The sequence below is a fragment of the Hippichthys cyanospilos genome, chromosome 9, assembly GCF_059441005.1.
Source record: "Hippichthys cyanospilos isolate Australia breed blue-spotted pipefish chromosome 9, RoL_Hcya_1.0, whole genome shotgun sequence".
Classification (NCBI taxonomy): domain Eukaryota; kingdom Metazoa; phylum Chordata; class Actinopteri; order Syngnathiformes; family Syngnathidae; genus Hippichthys; species Hippichthys cyanospilos.
In genome coordinates this window covers 23722474-23741960 of record NC_142377.1, presented here as the reverse complement: position 1 = coordinate 23741960, position 19487 = coordinate 23722474, and the positions used below count along the sequence as shown (strand labels likewise).

The window sequence follows — 19487 nt, the reverse complement described above, 5'->3', positions numbered from 1 at the left end:
AGCCTTTATTTATTTTAATGGCAAATAGTCCCCCCGCCCGTATCTCCCGAACGCAGCATCGCACACCCGTAAAACCCGGGTTCATCGGAACCGGCTCGGCCTCCCGGACGCGACGCTGCCACCCCCGTCCCTCTCGCTCCTTGTTGCGAGGAGATACGCCATGATCCCCGAAACACCCACTTGCGGCGGGCGCAGCGGCTCGCCGACCGCAGATTTGGAATCCGGGTGGAATCCTACCCCGCTTTTGTGCCGCTCTCGTCCACCTGCCACCTTCCTTCTTAGATGTCGCGTCCGAGACATCTTCAAAAACTTCCCTATTTCCTGCTGATCCAGCAGCCTTCTCCCAGGGCTCGCAAGGCTCGTTTTTGCGCCCTCTTGCGGACACGCCTGGCATTGCAGCGGCCTCCCGGCAGTGCCCCATCGAAATGGTTGGAAACGGCCTTTCGGGGCACCTGGCCAGTGCGAGCGTGCGTCTGAGCGCTCCATTCTCTCTGTCCTTCTTTTATTTAATTTTCATATTTCAATTCAGAACCAGGAGTTCTGTTTTTCTGTTGATGGCACTGGGTAGTTAATTAGGGTTAAGGATTAGAGTTGGGTTTTAGGGTTGGGGTTAGAATATCCTAACCCCAGTCACTCCCCCGCCGAAGCAGGAGAGATCGTGCGCGGTCCTTGCGCCCCGACGTCATTTCCCTAGTCCCACAAGCACAGGAGGGTCCTTGAAATAATCTGGGTTTTTAATGTAAAATAAAGACTTGAGTCATATCTATTTTATTCATATTAATTGTGAATGTTTTAAGGACTCCAGAGGTGTGCGTGCCACCCAAAATCAGGTACAAAAATGACTCAATTTATGAGTACTTTTATTCAAAACAACAGAGAAATTTGGGTCAAAAATGACTGATGATGAGTTCAGCATGTGATATCTTGTGATATCTTGTAGTGGAAGAACTAGTGAAATATATCGGGGATTGTTTGACTTTCAATATGTATGTGATCCACAAACAAATAATGAACCAATTACGCAGTTTATGTTGTATCAAACATAAGCAACACATACATGCACTACATTAGCTACGGAAGTGAACCCTATTAGCAATGGGTGGCCAATATGAGTCGGCATGCTGGTCGTCATGAAGAGGAGGGAGGGGGTGGCCCACGCCACTCTGGCTTGACAAAGGAGGGGATGGGGGGGTGACTCGAACGGCAAGGTTTGCATTGTAGAGCGGGGCAGCGGGGCTCAGACAAAGCAGGTTTCAGGCTGTGGCCGATGAGCCGGAGGGGCCACAGAGGCCGGATGCATGCGCCCTTTCTTGCTCAACCCGTCTGCCCGCCGAGTCGAAGGCGTCACCCGAGCCGCCGGGACTTACGCCGCGTAGACCCCGAGCTGTCGTCTGACAGGGCGGAGTTAGCGCCATCCGGGAGAGATGCTGGACTGGTGGGCGAGGCAAGGGAACACCGCATGCGAGACTGAAAACAAAGTTGGTGGTCCCCATAATGACAATTATTCGAGTCATGAAATGGGGGGGGCGCACTTAAGGATGTTCAATATGTGGAAATCAGCTGGCCAGAGGTTTCATACATGCATTCATACACTCTTTCACACATTCAACAGCCTGGTGGAGAGAATGAAAAGGACACGGGTAGGAGAAAAATCAATGTTCGTCAGGGCGTGCAAAGGGTGTATGAAAGTGCGTGGACAGGTGTCGCGGCTGCGGGATGTGACGTGGGAGGCTGCCGTGGACTTTGTGTAAGAAGGCAAGGCTGGGGGAACAGTAGGGTTAGGGAACAGTCATAGGACTGTAGGTGTCTCGATCGGACTGATCCATTTAACTAATGATCTTGAAATGTGAGGAGAGGTGCGCGCGACTCAGCCATACCGTGTGTCGCCGGCGCAGTCCTGGGGGGAACGGGAGGTGCCACGATATCACCGATGGGAGCGGACACGAGGGGTAAAACCTCTATGGTGCCGCTGTCCAAACTCCAACTGCTGGCCACAGTCACGACTGCCAAAGCGACACGAGGTTTTGAGGATTTGCTGCGCGTTTCGGGCCAGCGGGTGACCCACCTTTGTCGCTGAAGGACAGGTTGGGGTCGCTGCAGGGTTTACAAGCTGGGCTGATGAGCTGTTGGAAGTAGGAAGAAAGAAACCCAAGTTTTGTCATCCGCATCACCTTGACTCAAGACCAAACCATATAGCTGAAATGGTTATTCTTTGTACGTCTCTGTCTTTTGGGCTTGTTTTAAACTGAGAAAGGACAAACCACTTGGTTTTGTTTTCTAATTCATCCAGACCGCATTGCCCTCGCACAACCATACCCCCACTCTAACTGGGTGCAAAGATCGCTGAACGGCAAGTGGCCATCCACAGCAAGTGGCCATCCACGGGAAGGTGAGTAAGCTTCTCAGAACAAACCGCTTATTCCAAGGGCCTTGGCAGGGTTAAATTAAATGAAAACAAACCAAACAATTCATTGTACTTCTTCATATTTTATTCTTCTCGTGTGTCCTGATATCAGGATTATGTTTTGTTTGAGACACAAGCCTGACCTGATTGTAGGAATTGCTATGAACATGCTGGTGTTCTAATCCTCTGCACTGATTGTACCATGCAGCTACGCTAGTGTGATGTTTTTTATTTGTTTTTAAAAGTCTGTTTTACATGTTTGTCAGTTTAAACACTGCTGCGGTCTAAACAATTTATCCAAGACAAATTTCCTCATGAGACAATAGAAGTCATCTTATCCTAAATATTGCTGCCACTCTGCCGAGGCTGGAGCCCGGCTTTCTCCGGGAGGGCGCCTGCCTCCAGAATTCTTTTGCTCACCTGAATGCCGTAGAAGTCCTCGCCGTCAGCCAGGACCAGCACTTTTCCCACGTTGGGCGTCTCGCTGAAGATGCGAGGAGAGAAGCCAGGTCGACAAAGAGGAGAGATGGGAATAAGACAAACACCAAGATGCAATCAAATACACTTCACTTGGGCACGCGGCGTGATGACTTGAAGTGCAGAAGAGATACTCGAGGGAAATGAGTGGGAAGTGAGTGCGGGAAAGGCAGGGAAAGACACTCAGTGAAGCGGGAAAGACACTCAGTGAAGCCGGGGCGGTTATGAGGTGACGAAACGTGTTGCCAGCAGGTGTAGAAGTTGACACGCTCCCCGCGAGTTTTGTAAAGCCGCTGAGGTAAAGAATCGGATCCACACGCACGGGAGAAAAGCGACTGGTTTGTGAATCGGGAGGACGATCCAACCTTCAGCCAAGCTCCAGATGAGCAGCCCAACTAACCTGCGCGGGTGCACGTTCAAGCGCCGGGGACCGGCAATTCCTACGACAGAGTCGGCTGGGTCGGGAGCGTGCGGAGCCTGCAACGTGACGTGTTTTTCGGTAAGCTTTGGGTGGTCGTGGAAGAGGTCGGTCCCGCGGCGCACCAAGTCACAACTAGCGGAGAGTGCAATAACTCGCCGTTCAAAATATCCAACACGTTAACCAGGGCAAAAGGAGACGCTGCTGTTGCCCCTTTCTCGCCCCATCCTTGCAGAGCGAGCGCATCGTTGCGCGTGAGGCAACGTCAAAGCAGTACGCGAGGAAACTCGAGCCCGAGATGACGGCGGGGCGGAAGAGGATTTTAGAGGTGAATTTCTTACGTGGCCCAAGCTGCTCTTCATCACCTGGAATTGGTCCATCAACTTGTGGTGCAGCGGACGCATTTCAGGATGCGCCAGCTTGTGGTGCAGCGCCAGGCCGGCTGCTAGGACGTCCACCTGCAAAAAAAGCTTTTGGCTGAGTCTTCCGCTGTAGGTGCGTGCAGCGCAGCGTGCAGCGCAGCGTGCAGCGCCGCGTGCGAAGCACCACCCAGGGTGCAACACCTTGCTTTCTCACCTGCTCCTGCATCAAATGTTTGAGCCGGCTGATCTCGGGGCCGTCGCGAGGGTGGCTGCCGATGTAATCGCTGCCAAAGAAGGCCTGGTCGACGCAAGCGACAAACACCGGCGTTTGGAACCGACAAAGCGGCGCAGCATATATTGCGGTGGCCCGTGGCGGGTTAGGCCCACCTCCTGGTATCTGGCGACGCCGCCGTTGACGGCGGCGTCCACCACCCCGTTGAGCGTCATGCTAAGAAGGTTGACGTCTGCGCCATGCGGCCGCTTGAGCTGATAGCGACTGATCAGCGAGCGCAGCTCCTGGTTCTTGTTCTCCACCACGCTGGCTGCATTTTGCAGCGGACTCACCTCCACCTGAAAGGGTTCCCGCTAGCATCAAATGACTGGATTTTGCCTTCAGAGAGGACGTTCTTCCCAGACCCCGTTTCCTGTCGCCCTTGGGTTGGCTTAGCCGTCCGCCCCGTGACAATTCATTGTGTTCCCCACCCTTCGTTTGTTTGTTCGGCATTGACTTGGTCTCTCACCAGTTCTCTCTTCTCCACTTCAAACCAGCATGAAATTCCAGGTAAAGGATGGGCAAGGATAAGTGTGGTTCTTTCAATCCAAAGGCTCTGGAAGAAAGCAAATGACCTGACGTCATCCATAGGAGTCCAGGCTGAATTTATACTTCCTGAAGAGCTTTTCAAATATACATGGACGCCTTTGTTTCCATCCCGCGTTGGCTTCTATCCCTTTTTCAGGGAACCTGATGCTCGTCAGGTGTTTATACTGACTGCCAAAATAGCTGAAGTCAGATGAAGTTTCCACTACGCGTCGATGGTGAAGACCTCAACAGATTTGCTTTTACAGGAGTGAGGACGCACAGTTACTGACCTTGAACTCGTTATCTGGATCTTTGGGTCCTTTGTGGAAAGGGCGGTCATGACGGAAACGGCGAACGTTGTTGACGCGGTAAAAGCTTTTGATCCGCTCGGGGACTCTGTCCAGCCGAAGGACGGCGGCAGCTTCGGGAACTGGCGTGACGGCGTAAATCTGGAGGTCTTGACGCCGCCGGTCAAGGAAATCGCACACACTGAGTCGGGCTCGCGCGCGCGTCGATGCGGGATACACTGAGCGCCGCACTGCAGAATGGCGTCGTCGGGCTGGTTCGGGTGCTGCATGGCGATGGCTTGCGGGAACTCTCCTAGCATCCGCTGCTGAAAGGCCTCAAGTCTTTCGTAGTCATGCCCGCGAAAAACAAACTCTTTGTTCTGGCGAAAAGATACTCAAACGGTGAATGCTCCGCTTACGGCTGCGCGTGCCTCCTCCCGGGGCGACTTCAACTTACCCTGAGGAAGAAGGGGAACTTCCTGCCGTAGAATCCCACCCGAAAGAATTTGGGCTCCAGCCGTTGCTGCTCCATGATGGAGTCGAAATAGGACGCCTCCAATTTCTGTAAGCCAACCACAAGACGATGGATATGTCTGATACGATGAGGTGCGTCGGGTGATGAACGGCGTGCGGGAGGCCAGCCGTCCCTTTCGCGCTCACCCGAATCCAGCTGAGACTCTGGTAGTCGTACAAGGCTTCGTACTGGAAGGCCAGTTCCCGGCACAGAGGAATCCCAAACTCCCAGCTCTGCACACGCCCCGGCAGACGGTTGCAGGGACTTTACTAGCCGCGCGCGTCGTCGCAGAGTTGGTCAGAGCGGCGCGCCGGCTTTACCTTGCCTTTGTTGAAATAGTGGATGAGCTTGCGGCCGAGCGCCTCCTTGCGCCGCCACTCGGACTGAGCCGGATAATGCAGAAGATCTGTCAATGGCCGCTCATCCCAGCGCAGCAACTCCCAGTACAGCAAGAGCGTAAACGCTGCCTCTGCGGGTCAACGTTAACAACATGCACGCCTGCAGTCGTGCGCGTGCGTGCATGCGTGCGCCCTACCGGTGTAGTTGTCTGCCTGCAGATGCATGTCGCACAGTTTGTGGATATAGCGGATGTATGTCTCTTCTTTGTTGCTCTCGGTTTTGTAGAAGTTCTGAGTGTCAACATCGCACCGTCGCTCACCGCTTGTGACTCAACAGTCGCGCGCGATGCTCCCACCTTACCAAAATATTGACAGAGCAGCCCGGCTTCTTGCTGTCCGTCACGTCCCACCTCATGCAGTCCCTGAAGAGCAGATGGCCAAGGTCGTTCACTATTCTTAGCCGTTTGCAAGGGTTAGGATTATGCAAGCTGAACAAATAGACTCTTTGCGGCACCTGTAATCTAGGAGACGTTCCATCAGTCGAGTGGCCGACGTGACCAAGGAGACGCCCGTCTCTCTCCACGTTTCCTGCTCGATCTTTTCCAAGAGACTTTGAGAAGACGACAGTAAAAAGGGTGAAAAGGCATCTTTGGACATTATGGTGGCCTTCTGGCTGCCAAAACCCATTGGAATTAGGAAGAGGAGGTAGTGAAACAAAGTGACGTTCTAACAGGTGTTAGTTGATGCATACCTGGGGTAGGGCCCAAACAGCTGAGTTCTGATCCCCGTCGGACAAGGCAAGGCAAGGAAAAAAAAAGGGGGGGCGGGGGGGTAATGAAACCAAATGCCTCCAAACACACAAAGACCGAGCCCTTACAGCAAACTGAAGAGCTCTCGATAGTTGTCGTCGCCTTTGCCTTCCGAAACCAAAGCGTCCAGCTTGTCAACCAGCTCGGCCTCCACCTGCGCAACAGCCGCAAACGCAGGCTGCGTGTCAGCGAGCAAGCCCGCCGTCCAAACGTCGGCCGGCGATCCCTTCGCGGAGGCCCGTACACGCCAAAATCCCATGCGAGCAACCATCCAAAGTCCCTCCGAAGCGAGGGCAAACCTGTTTGAAGTTTCCGTTTTTGCGTTGCTCCCAGTCCATCATGTCGTGGAATATCGGGACCATGAGGTTTCGGACTTCCGCCTCGGGCACCAAGGCCACGCCCAGGAAGGGACCGATCATGCCGGGAATGAAATGAATCTTGTTTTCACCTGGAGCACATGCCACTCTCACACAAAAGATGCAGAGAGCAGTCTTGCGCGACGGGCGAGCGGGCGCTTCTTACCCAGGTTCTGCCACACGCCGAACAGTTCGGACGTCATCGTCACCCTCATGTCTCCGTACCTGCAGTCGCAATTCGACTCGTTTTTGTTTTCCTTTCGTGACCGGATTGACAATGAACCCCGTTCGAGAAGGCCACCTGTTCTTTTTCACTTACATTGACAACTTGATTTGAGGGAAGCTCTCAAACAAGCATTTTTCTTCAGATTCCACAACGCTACCGTCACAAACAGAATTCAAATCCTAACCCTTTCTATGCTAAACCTATGCTGAGTTTGGGATACAGGCATTGTTGTGCAAACATGTGCTTACTTGTCAAAGATCTTCTTCCTTTTAGATGGACACATGTTTTCCAGCTGCAAACTGGGCTGGTTGATGTATAAAACAGCCAGACTGAAGTAGGAGCTCCACATCTGCGCTCAAAAGGACAGAGGTGAAAGGCGGCGGCGTAAAGGGGAGGCCATCACACGGCGCCGGAGCCGCGTCGCTGCCGCCGCGTCGCTGCCGCCGCATCCACCTTGAAGTCAAAGTCGGCTCCTACGAAGCTGTCGAGCTGAAAGGGCGCGAGGCGCCGCACCGTGCTCAGGATGATGCTGAAAAGCGCACAGGCAAAGTCAGTCACAGGGCGGGCGGCCTTCCCGGCCGTCCGGCGCGCACCGCCTTACTGGCTAGTCAGGAGCCTCATCACGTTCCAGTCGGGCGGGAAAATACTCAGTTTCATCAGGTTTCGGAACACGCACCAAATCTTCATCATGAACTCCTGATGAGACAAAAGATAGACGCGGGGGTTTAAGGCAGAGAGCGGGACTCTTGCTGCATGTCGATCGCGTCTCATCTGGAATCCAAATGGCTTGGCCGCTTCAGAGTCGGAGGTGTGCGCTTTCCCTATTTAGGGCCCGGTGCGCGCAATTCATTCACTTGTTTGTGGGCTAAATGGCCGGCGCTCCCGCCGCGCTTCCCATGCCACGAGGCCTTTGTCGGGGGAAGGGAGCGGGAGGGGGGAACGGGTGTCGGGGCGCCGTTCTCGGCGGCCGACGGGCCACACCTTGCACCTCCTGCTGCCAGGCGCCTTTTTCCCGGCGACCGCTCGGCAGGCACAAGGCTCCTTTGCCCAACCCAAATGCAAATTGGTAACTCCGCAAGCCTTCTGGATTCAGGGAGCTATTCTTCTTCTAGTTATTCAAGCCCGCGCTTGAAAGACTTGGACATACCTTGAGAACTTCTTTGCTCTGGAAGCTGTCTATCAGGTGTTGGAAGTGGACGTCAGTCATGTGCCGGAGGAGTGACATAAGGGAGGACACAAATTCTCCCTGCCCAGAAGAACACACGTCGGCCCGTCAACGAGGGGACCGGATTGACGGCGAGCCGCCGAGGACACGTGACCCGGTCCGTCGAGCCCGCTCAAACTCGGCAAATCAAATAGCACGTACGCTAAATCCGCATCCGCCGCCAGCGCGGCAGAGTGCTGAAAAGCTCTGAGGGGAAACTCAAGAGATGGCCTCCAACGAGCGAATGATAAACGCGTTAGTGTGTGCGCGCTCGCGCACGCTCAAGCGTGTGGGGGTAGGAGGTCTGCGAAATGTTTATTTGAACTGGATGAAAACAACAATCGCCATCACTTTAATAAAGCGGCCTGAACGCTGAGTCCGAGGCATTCAAACACTCGGCGGATAAGATGATAACGCGGTTGCGCGTCTTGTACTCCCGGTGGGGAAAGATGGCGCGGGCGCATCCGGTGTCCTAACCCTTACCCCACCCGCCGGCAGCTTCGGGTGGCCGGCCACTCACCGAGGTCTCGGCGGTGCACTGCGCACAGCGCTGACCTCTTAACGCCTCCTGCGATCGGCTGCCGTTCATGAGGGTGAGAGAGGTCTGCAGCAGGACATCCAACAGAGACTCCACCATCATCTCCACCTCCTCGTGCAAAGACGCATCCTGCCGGACGAAGAGCAGTGAAAGCCGAGGACGAGCAAACGCACTTTCCGACCTTTTGCGCCTTCTATGAAAAGTTGCACGCAGACCCGTCTAGTCGGATAGGGTCTCGTTTTAACGCGCGAACCGGCCGAGCGAGCTACGTTTCAATCGAGATGCAAAACAACAATCGTGTTTTCCTGCGCGTCGGTGAATCTGCGTGCGTGCGCGCGCGTTACCGGCGAGCTGCACTTGATGATCGAGAAAAGAGAAGTGAGGATCCCGGAACACGCGGGGAGCTCCTTCAGATGCCTCAGATGGAGATGAACGTGATGAAGAACCACCGGAAGTAAAATCCTTCGAGACTCTAGCCCGTCGGACACATGCGGGCACACGCACGCACGTACGCACATTGCTTACGTCTGTTCAAGCGGGCCCGTCGAGGCGTGCTCAAACTCTCTCACCTGGGAAGGAAAAGAGCCTGCCGTCCACGGTACGGGCGATGGACTGCAACTTGACGGCGTCCGTGGCGTTCCCCGCGGAGGGCAAACTGGCAAAAGTGGCGCGAGCAAATTCTGCCACTTCTCGGACCGAAAACGCGTGCAGCAGCTCATCAAAGATGGCCGGGGCAGAGTTCAACACAGCCACCTGCCGAAAAGGTCGCAGCGACTTTGCGGCCAACGCGGAAGGTGTTTGGGGAGTCCGAGCGCAACGCGGCAGACGTTCGGGGAAAGGCTACAAAGCCGTCCTTCCGCGGTCGCGTCCTTGTCGGCGAGGCGGGGAAAATCACACGAGCCAAGCATACGGAGCCGTGTTTCGTGCGCAGGTCCAAGTGAAACACCTTTCTCGGTCTGTATTTTGGCCAAGGGCTATTTGGGCGCGCCGTACGGCACGCCTACCCACCGATTCGGCGGTGACAGAAAGCAGCGAAGGATCCGATCGTTAAAAGTATTCGACCGGGTCTGCCCACCTGAGCGAAGAGGAGGCTCTCGCAGCCGGGCCGCTCCAGACCGACGACCGAGCGGATGGACTGAAAGAGCTCCTGGACGCTGCAGCGAAACTCTTCCTCCTCCATCCCGCAGGTGGCGCGGGAGTAAAGGCTCCGAGACCGAACCGCGAACTTGAACAAATACTCCAGCGCCTGCCGGTCAGGTGGCGGCGTCGTTGGGATTCGCGCAACGAGCCGCTCGTCCGCCGAGCGGCCAAAAAACCAAACGGGCCCTCGCCGAGGGGCGACGGCTCGAGCGGCCGCGTCTCACCCGCGTGACGTCCTGTACGTGATCTTGCCGCGTCGCCTCGGCCCAACGGTCCACCGATAAGCGGAGACAGCGGATCAGCTCCCTGAGGCGCAAAAGAGCTTCAGCAACTTACGCTCGCGCACGCGCATGCCGGCGCCGCTACCCACTTGTAGGCCAGAGCGCCGGCAAAGTGTTTGTGAATGTACGTGTCCATGACAGCTCGGAAGTGGAAATATTTGTTGTCCCTCAGCAAATTGATGACAAACACCTGCGACGGAATTCCAGAATTAATATTGCAATTGGAAGTTTTGAAAATATCCCCTTGTAAATTTGGCCCTTGTTGGCGGCCAATCAAAAAAGACAAGCACTATGCTGGTGCCCTTCATCAATGCAGAGGTTGCTTTTTTTTTCCGCCCCTCCTTTAGGTTCCACCCTAGTAGGGTCTGAGCCATCTTTGTGATGTCATCATGTCTATACATTTGATTCCTGGCAATGGTTGGGGTCTCGCAACATATTGGCTAACGATCGTATGGAAAATAAACAGCCGGCATGAAGAACGAACTGAAGATGGCACTTATTCTCAAAATGAATAAAGATTTGTGCAAAGGCTACTTTGCTTCCTGTTAGAGGAGTGGATTAGGCTTTCACGTTACCAGGGACTGAAAAACCAGAGGGCCATATTTGTCCGTGTTGTCATCCAGAATGGAAAACATTGTGTCCAGAATGTCTTGAAGAAACTGGGGAAAAAGACCACAGTTACAGTAGTTGCGCCGACACATTCGACGCGAGTTCATGTTCAAATCATTCCCGACGCGTCGCACCGTGTTTTGGAAGCTACGCAAGCCACGTTGGAAGGCAGATTTATAGATTTCCTACATGTGTGCGCGTGAGGACAGGATAACATCCTTCATATTCTGCACTCTTCCCGAAAACAACATACAACCGAAGAACGCGCCAACGTCGCCGTTCCGTAAACTCCGCAAAAGTCGTCCGGCGAGCGGTCGAATGGGAAGGTGGGGTAGAAGGGGACGGGATGAGCTCACCTTGACAATTTCCTCTCCGCCCACGTGCCGCAGACGACCCAGGACTTCGCCGACTCTGTCGGGGTGAGCTTTCCACTTCAGCAGAGCCAGCAGGTCCGCTAGCGGACGGAGAAAGCTTTCACAGCTTCCCTTTGGCACGCGCGGCCGTCGTAACCTCGAGCGGGTCCGGGCCACCGGCGCCCGGGCGCGGACCCCGCGTCCATACCGTTCTGCGTGAGCTTGGTGGACGAGAGCTGGGTGGAGATCCAGAAAGTTTCCTTGGCGCTGCGCTGGAAGGCCGCGGCGGGAAGGCTCGGGCTCACGTCGTCTTTGCAGCAAGGCAGGCCCAGGTAGAGGGCGGGGTTCCGCAGGGCGCCGCTTTCGTCACACTGAGGGCACCGCAGAGATTCGGGGCGACGGTCGGAGCGCAAAATGACGCGGCCGGCCCAGAAGCAAAAAAAAAAAAGTTGCCTTGTAAACGAAGAGTTCGTGGCTCTGGTCGGACAGCGTGCTCCCGTCGTCCCTCATCAGTGGCGTGAAGGCAAAGGCAAAGAGTTTCTTTTCTCCTTTGTCCTTAGCTGGAAGGAGCAGAGACAGGAAGACAAGCTGACGACGGCCACGCGCTCCAAACGGGGGCTGCCAAACTCACTGGAGCAATGTCGGAACTCGAAGCGGAGATGGGAACCTCGAAAGCCGTCCACGGGAACGGCCAGTTTGAGGGCCTCGCTCCACCGGGGGCTGTTGTTGTGGTAGAGCACCAAGGAGGCGTGTTCTGTCACCCCTGGCTCGCCGCAACCCACGCTGATGCAGTCCTGCTCCGCCGGGTTAAAGGGACAATGATTCCTACCGCTACTTATCTTGACCCGAGACACATTTCGTGCGGGTTTGGCGTTTTCCATATTTGGAATTTTCATTTAGGTGGGGAAAATACCTCGGCCGTCAGAGACGCGCCTCGGTCGACCGCTAAAGTTTTTAAAAACCTCGTCGGCCGGCTGGCGACCGGATCTGAGACCTACCTGGACAAGTTCTCCAGTGGCGTCCAGCACAAAAACGCCTACTTCCACATTCTTCTGAACGCTTTTTCCTCCTCTTTCAAAGTCCCCTCGATCCAGCGTCAAATACAAGTCGTTGCGCGTGTCGCCTTGAAGGCCGACGGCAGGGGGTCATTATAAGGGACGGCGCGGCGTCGGCGAAACGCGCACGCTCACCGGGCATGATGATATCAGGGAAGCCCAGCTTGGGCGTCACGCTCACGCTCCCGCTCCATAAACGTGCACCTTCGTGACGTAGCTCCTCCGCGTGGCTGCGCAACAGCTGCAGCGAGATGGTGACACCTGCGACAAGACCTCGTCAACGGGAGCCGGATGACGACGCGCCCCGAGGCCGCGCCCAGTTCCGGCGAGCGTGGCCGAAAAATAAAACTGCGGATTCGTGCAGGGATGCGCCCTTCCGTCCTCGTCCTTCCGCTTTGCGGCGGCTCGTCTAGAAAACGAGCTCGCCGCGCCACTCCCCGCGTTAGAAAAGGCTCTCCGACCTTTGCAAATATCTACGTGGATTCGGGCGACGCTTCAGAGCACTTTTCCGACTCGGGGTTTTTTGTATGTCTGGTTGCTTGTTTTGCACGTGCAGACAGTTTTTTGGGGCACATCTACCTAGAAGGAGGTACCCCCAAAGGGGAGCTTTGCTCCCCTTGGCCGAGCGAGGGGCGAAGGACTCTCGCTCGGCCAAGGGTTTAAAAAGAGTTCGTGGACCCCTTGCGCCGAGCGGCCCCGAGAATGACCGCTCGGCTCAGGAGGTGCTGACGGCCCCTCTGCCGGAAGCCCGCTTCCCCCCAAGTCGGGCGCCGTCGTGTACTTGGGCTAAGCGGAGACTTCGCACCCTGGTTCGCGGCTGGCACGTACCGCGCGTATGCATGGCCGATGAGCAAACATCGGCGGGTTAGGGTTAGGCACTACATATGCAGTTTACCGCCACAAGTGTACGAAGGTGAAGAACGCGTCCTCCGCGAGCGCTCGGGTGTGCGCAACGGCAAAAGAGCCATATAAAACCATCGCATGGTTCTAATCCGTCCGAGATGGAAGGTCCCGAGCCGCTCCCACCGTAGTTGGTTCCGGGCGCCGAGTATTTGCTGCTGGACTTTCGGATGATGTTCTCGTGGATCTGGTACCACTCGCTCTCGTTGTTGCACCTGCAGGTCGAATTTCGGGTACAACTCACGTCTGCCGCTATCGTGCCCTTGTGAGAAGCGGAGGAAAACTCACATGTAGACTTTAAGGACAAAGTCCTTCTCCTCTTTGAGTTCGGAGATGGTTTGCAAAACGTCGCTCATAGCCAGAACGGCGCAGCCGTAAGGGCGGCGATATCGAACGTGCGCCGGACCTTTTTTGGGCTCGTTCAGCAGCATTCTCCCTGCGACGGCAAACAGCGATGTCGTCGGAAATTGTCAGGGCGGCGCCGCCGCGGCCGCTTTACCTGTGCGTATCACTTGCGAGACGATGTACAGGTCTCTCTTCATGTCTCTGTTGCTCAAGTCCTGGGCGCGCGCACGCACGCTGGCGGCGTTACAAGGCGAGCGGGACGGGGGCGGCCCGGCGGCCGAGAGAGCCCCACCCACCGTGAAAAGAGCGCACGTCCCGTCCGTCTTCTTGGGCGCTCCGTTTTTGTTGAGTCTGACTAGGAACTTCTCACTGCAAGACAAGCGGGACGGCGAGCGTCACTCTCAAATCTTCTTGGGGGGGAAGGGGGGGGGGGGGGGGGGGTCTTCCGACAGGCCCCCGAAACCCACCTGATGTTTTTTCCCTCCCTCAAATCGTAGAGCCAAAAGAAGATGTCGCTGGCCTCGCCCATGTTGTTGGAGGTGAAGCTCTTCAGGTTGAGAAGTAAGTGGTGCGTCAGCGGACCTCCGCGCGGGTCGCCGCCGGGCCTCTGTCCGGGGTTACCCTGCGTCTGCGGGTCATTCCAAAATCATCTGGGTCATTTCCGGGCGGATTCGAGGGAGGCGCGCACTCCATTCTTTCCCGAAACATCAAAACTACATGTCGCGCGACGCGTCGGGTCGGGTCCGGAACCGCCGGCGGCTTTCTTTCATTTGTCCGAGACGTCGGCACTTTTGTCCGGGTCCCGTCGGGCCTCGAGCTCGGCGGCCTCGCCGGGCACGAGCCGGACGACGATGCCGAGCGGGAGGGCCGCGGGCTCTTCCGCGCCCCGCCGTCGCCCGGTCGGCCTTCCGCGCGCTCCGCCTCTTCGCGGGGCCGCTCCACCTTTCCGGGCGACCCGACTCTTTGCTGGACCTTGGCCGTTCGGGCCTTTTCCCGGCCGGCGAGACACGCTTATTCACCAGTCCTCTGCGCTTGGCGTCCTTTTCAAACTCACTCCTTCATTGACGTCGGGAGCGTTTCGATTGGAGGGGCTACCGTGTCGCGTCCTTAGCCGTCAGGAACCCTTTCACGTCGGCTCCCTTTTGTTTTGCTATTGCGTCATTCCTCGAGCGCTCCGAGTCGACTTTGGAAACGAGTCGGTCGCCCCGCTTTGAGCTCGTCATCGTAAACTTTGGCGGGTTTCGGGCGGGTCCGACGCAAAGCTGACAAACCTGCGAGCCGTGCTGAACGTTGCTTCTGCCGCCGAGATGCTGCGAAGAACAACGTGGAATCCGTATGCAAGCGTCGTTTGGAGTTGAAGCGAAGGCCGGCGACTCAAACTCACCATCTTGTAAAGATCCGTCACGCTGACCTCATCCTCATCCACCATCTCAAACTCCTTTCTCGGCACCAGGTCCAAACCCAAATGCCTGGAAAGAGGCAGAGGAGACAAGTAAGGAAGGCGCGCGAAGGGGCGCCGGCGCCTGCTCTCACTCGTTGCCCCAGTCCAGTCTGGCTGTCACGTGTCTTTTGAGGTCCCGCCGGCGTTGTTCCGTCAGCTGCGTCGCGCTCAGCTGCCTCCTCAGCTCCATCAGCTCGGACATGACGTGAGCCACTTGGAAGAAGGAATCCACCTTGTGCCTCTGCCGGCCCAAGACGCCGTTCAAATTCCGGGTCGGGCTCGCGGTCGTCGCGCGCACCGTGTCGCCCGCGACAAAAAGGAGAGACAGAGTAGCCCCTCACCACGTAGAGCCGCTTCCACAACGGCGCCCATTCCCGAAGCGTGGACGTCAGCTCGTTGACCAGCGCGTCTTCCACGGGCGACGCCGCACCGGGCCTGAACAATATACCGGACGCCGCCTTCTCAGGAATGAAGAATGACAATTATGCTTGATGAACACGTCAATTCAACGACAGCTCAACGACGGACACGCGCTCGCACACGAAAGATATCAAGACGGCGACGGCGCGTCCAGCGGTCGCTTGAGATGTCGCGAGACGACCAGAACAAAGGAGAAGCCTTTTCTCGTTCCCGAAGCGCTTCTTGGCCGCGCTTGCGACCGGCGCGAGCAGCGCCTGAGCTTCAGCGCTCCGGGTGAGCGTGGAGCGGTTCGTTGAGTAGGAGCGCGCCTACCCTTCCTTGGCCGCGCCGCATTTCTTCACGTGAATGTAGCTGCGCGGGAAAATTCCCTGCGGAGAGGAAAAGACGCAAACGACAAGTCATATCAACAACAGCGACTTTACGTCAAGACGCACACCAGGAATAGGAGTGAAATAATAGCCTTCTTACTTTGACATTTGACCTCCTGCAGGAGAATCCTCTGAACCATCCTGAGGAAAAAAAAAAAGCACAAAGCAGCTCCTTTTTGCTCCTCCGCCGAAAACGCTACGGCCGGTCCCGGACTCGGTCGGGAACCGGAAAAGTTACCTTGGCATTTCTCCAGGATGCCGACGGTCTCGCCCAGCTCCAACGTCAACGCGTGGGGGACGTCGCTCCGGAAGCTGAAGATGGCTGCGGAGGAAGCGCGCGAAATGAGGAACGACGCCCGAGAGCGCCGCTCGCTTACACTTTCGGAGAAGTCGACGCCGCGGCAAAGCCGACTGCGCCGTCAAAGTGCTCCCGCCTGGACTCCATCCTTGCTGGTATTTTGCCCGTCTGTCGCCAAAGCCAGACGGGCCAAAGCTGGCGCGGCGGGGTTACGTTTGCCGGGATTGTCAGGATTCCGCCCGTTTGGATGCGACGGCTCCTGTGCGCCGGTTGGAAATGGCCGCGCTGGAGAAGCCGGCGCCCAGGCGAGTTGGGCGCGGTCGCTGGCGGCCAACCGTGCTCACGTTGCGTCGGGTTCCTTGGGCCGGGCGTGGCCCCGGAGAGCCCGCCAGCCTGCGCCTTTTTCACCTGTCCGTCGGCCAATGCGGCCGATTCAAACGACGGGGACGGTTATCGGGCTTCCGACGGACGCGTCATTTCAATCGGGTGCGTCGGGAGGATAGAACTCTCAAAAAACACGCAGGATAGGGAACCTGGAGGACCGGCTTTGGACACGCCCGCCTAAAGCTCGGTCAATCGCGCTCGGATGGGACCGGCGCGCCCCGTGTCGCTCGCGTGTAGTAAAGGTGTCACTCGCGTCTCCTGCCGGCATCTTTGGCGACATCACGCTCGTTTAACCGTCCAACCAGAAGCGAGCGCAACATCCGCGCGCTTTGGCTTTTGCGTTTGGCTCGGAACAAAAAAACATAAATACGCCGCCGCTTCGGGGGGCGGGGCGACGACGACCGCTGACCCACATCACCAATAACTCTAAGGCGAGTGAGCGCGCGCGTTCCCGTGTGGCAACAAGCTATGGGCAATGAATTGATAAGCGTCAAGAGGGTTTGGCGAGCGGCCGCTTATGCCGTCGGGACAAAAGAGGGATTAAAGCCGATGAAGCAGAATTCCTGACGGATTACCGTGAGGATGAGTCCTCACCACCAAATTTTTGTTAGCGCGTCAGTGGCAGCGTGACCCCCTCAAACACAAGCGCAAGCGAGCGAGGCTTAGGGTTAGCTTCACGCTCACAAGCCGCTGCGCCGGAGCGAAAAAAATAAAGTGAGCGAGCGCTTCAGGCGACTGTTATAAAAATGTAATCACATCAACTTAGTGACCTGGATAGGGCTTCGCGCGTGCACGTGTGCCCACGTGTCAGCGCGTGCGCGCGTGCGGGTAGGTCTCAGCATGCATGCTTGCAGAGAAAAGTAAAAAGGTGAACACATGCTTTGTTGGATGTTCTTTAGGTCCGTCAAGAGCAAAACAAAATGCTGGTGAGACATCCGCTGTGAGGATGACTGGCACGCGCGCGCACACGCACAATCAATGCGCAAGTGCTGAAGTGGCTTAACCCGCTGCTCTACTTTCACAACGTCTGACCATCTGGACACGCAGATGCCCAAAGGGGAGAAGAAAAGACAAACTGGCTGCAAATGGACACAAGCGGTAAGAGCGCTCCCAGATCAGCGAGTTGATGGAGCGAGAGAAAAGCCGGCGGCCATCTTGGAGCCTTTAACCTCAATCTCAAATAAACGGACGCGGCCACGCGAAGGAGAAGATGACGCCCGTCGTTTCCGATCAAGGGACCCCGCGACCCGAGGCCGCTTTCGGAGAATTCGGGCCTGCCGGACTCCCGTAACCGCCCGAGCCGTTCCCGCCGCCTTCTTTTCGGGGCGCCGGAGGGCACGCGAGCTCCCTCGGCCGTCAAAAGGAGCGAGCGCCCGCCCCGCCGAGCGGGAAATTGCTTGACATCAAAGCACCGGGAAATGCGTCACACAAACACAGCAGAGCGCTGACAAACGCGGTTGGGAATTTGGGGGAAATTTAAGAAGAGCAGTTGGAAGTTCTTCCTCAAGGTCAGGCGATCGCATGGGAAGCGCCGCCGAAGGCAAAGGCCGTCTAGCATTTTGCAACAGGGCTTCTTTAGGAAAAGTGGGGCGCACGTATTTTTTGGATTCAATGTGTTTTGAAATTTAAATGATTTTAAACGATAGTCTAAAAAACCAATAAGGGCTTTTCATGCGGCCAAAAAAAACATTGTCATTGTTTTTCCGCCTTTTGTTGCCAATTGTGAATAGGATCGCCTAAGGCGGCTCTTCTAAAATAGTGGGGCGGGGGACGAGGTGATGCCAGGGGGCACGCATGACCCCGGGAAAAGGCTTTTGTTTTTGTCACGTGAAATGCAATTGCAAGAAAATGACAATAGTCATCTCTTTTTCTTTTCTTTTCAGGCACTTTGACGCACTTGGTTATTGTTTTTAGACTAATCTGTAGCCCGCATAAACACTGCACGAAATAATTAACAGTTGTTGAAAGTTGGTTTATATATGTTTTTTTTTCTTCTGTTAACGTTGAAAGGAAAACGGGCTTAGGCCGCCAGAAATGCACATGGCCTGATAGAGTTCGGCTCAGGGTTAGATTAAATTTCCAGCTTGGTGGGATTTTCACTCAAGTGTCAAACAACATTTTTATCTGGCAAAGCCCACAATCCCAAGTGGACCCCCCAGTCGCCCGGGTACCCGAGCGACAATGCAGGCCAATTTTGGAGAAAAATGTCAACCTTTAGCAAACAAGAAGGACGCCGCGAGTTTGCTTCACGCTTCTACATTTTGCAGGACCTTTTGGCATTTTTCGGGTTACTCGTCAGAGTCCACTAAACTCTTCCGCGCGCTTATCTTGGTTGGAAGGCAGGAGCGACTGACTCACCCACTCCGAGCCTCTCGTCGTCGGTCAGCGTCCACATGACGTCAAAAAGTTCGCTCGCGCTCGGTCTTCACGGAAGCGTAAACGTCCCGGGGGCGTCCGCGCAAAACGCTGGAGTAACGGGAACAAAAAGATCGGCCGGCAAGTTGGCTTCGTGCGTCAGCATCATCATCATCGGCGGCGGCGACGGCATCATCCTCACCGCGTTGCTCTCGGAGGGTCGCCGTCGCGCTCCTATTCATCAACGTGCAATCAGATGAGCGACGTGAGCGCGCACGCTTCTAAGAGGATCGTCGGGGGCCAGTCTGAGCGCATGCGCGTGAATTCCGCAGATGAATCGAGGCGCACGATCGCGCCGGCGTCTCAAACTCAAATGAAAGCCGCAAAGCCCAAACGCAGGAAGTAACTTTGGGGACTGACGAGCGGCTCGTGTTGCCTGACGGCTCGACTCGGCTCGGGTCGGCTCGCGCCCGTGCCGCCGGACACTAGACGATCGGGTTACCGGACGGCGCCATCTGCTGGACGGCAGCCGAAAGAGCGCGGGCAGTCGCCGTCGCCCACTCGAAACCGTCGCGCAAACCCAGTTTGCCCTTTCAGTTTGCCCTTTCTTGGCCAGAGCTCCTTTTGGTTTCGACGTACAAGGCGACGGCCTCGGGGGCGCGCGCTCCCTAGCTGAGTTCATCCCGTTTGACCGGAGATGGGAAATCCGCGTCCAGAAATGGAAAGCCCGGGACAGTTGACTTTAGCCACAGGTGCTTCTAATCGAGACTCGGTTCGTTAAGATGCTCTTAAGTGAAAGCACCTGT

At 56.1% G+C, this 19487-nt stretch overlaps 1 protein-coding gene across 1 annotated transcript; it reads right to left on the bottom strand.

Annotated features, from left to right (window-relative positions):
* Positions 1-843: 843 nt before the first annotated feature.
* LOC148419668 (dedicator of cytokinesis protein 3-like) lies at positions 844-19437 on the bottom strand. The gene is made up of 52 exons (XM_088422618.1): positions 18884-19437; positions 18685-18792; positions 15883-15966; positions 15745-15785; positions 15589-15644; positions 15198-15291; positions 14949-15097; positions 14800-14884; positions 14687-14725; positions 13883-14043; positions 13712-13784; positions 13570-13630; positions 13359-13506; positions 13197-13285; positions 12306-12431; positions 12114-12238; positions 11747-11909; positions 11569-11675; positions 11324-11486; positions 11119-11216; positions 10729-10812; positions 10243-10343; positions 10097-10178; positions 9808-9978; positions 9302-9485; positions 9077-9204; positions 8715-8861; positions 8138-8236; positions 7592-7686; positions 7444-7519; positions 7239-7339; positions 6931-6989; positions 6708-6856; positions 6477-6562; positions 6351-6377; positions 6114-6209; positions 5961-6021; positions 5797-5890; positions 5582-5730; positions 5408-5494; positions 5205-5309; positions 4986-5127; positions 4751-4917; positions 4402-4488; positions 4049-4231; positions 3876-3959; positions 3641-3757; positions 3282-3358; positions 2825-2888; positions 2066-2123; positions 1878-2003; positions 844-1432 (listed from the first exon to the last, which is right to left on the bottom strand). The coding sequence occupies exons 2-52, from the start codon at positions 18719-18721 to the stop codon at positions 1254-1256; spliced, it is 5364 nt and encodes a 1787-aa protein (XP_088278744.1). The 5' UTR covers positions 18722-18792; positions 18884-19437; the 3' UTR covers positions 844-1253.
* Positions 19438-19487: the final 50 nt, after the last annotated feature.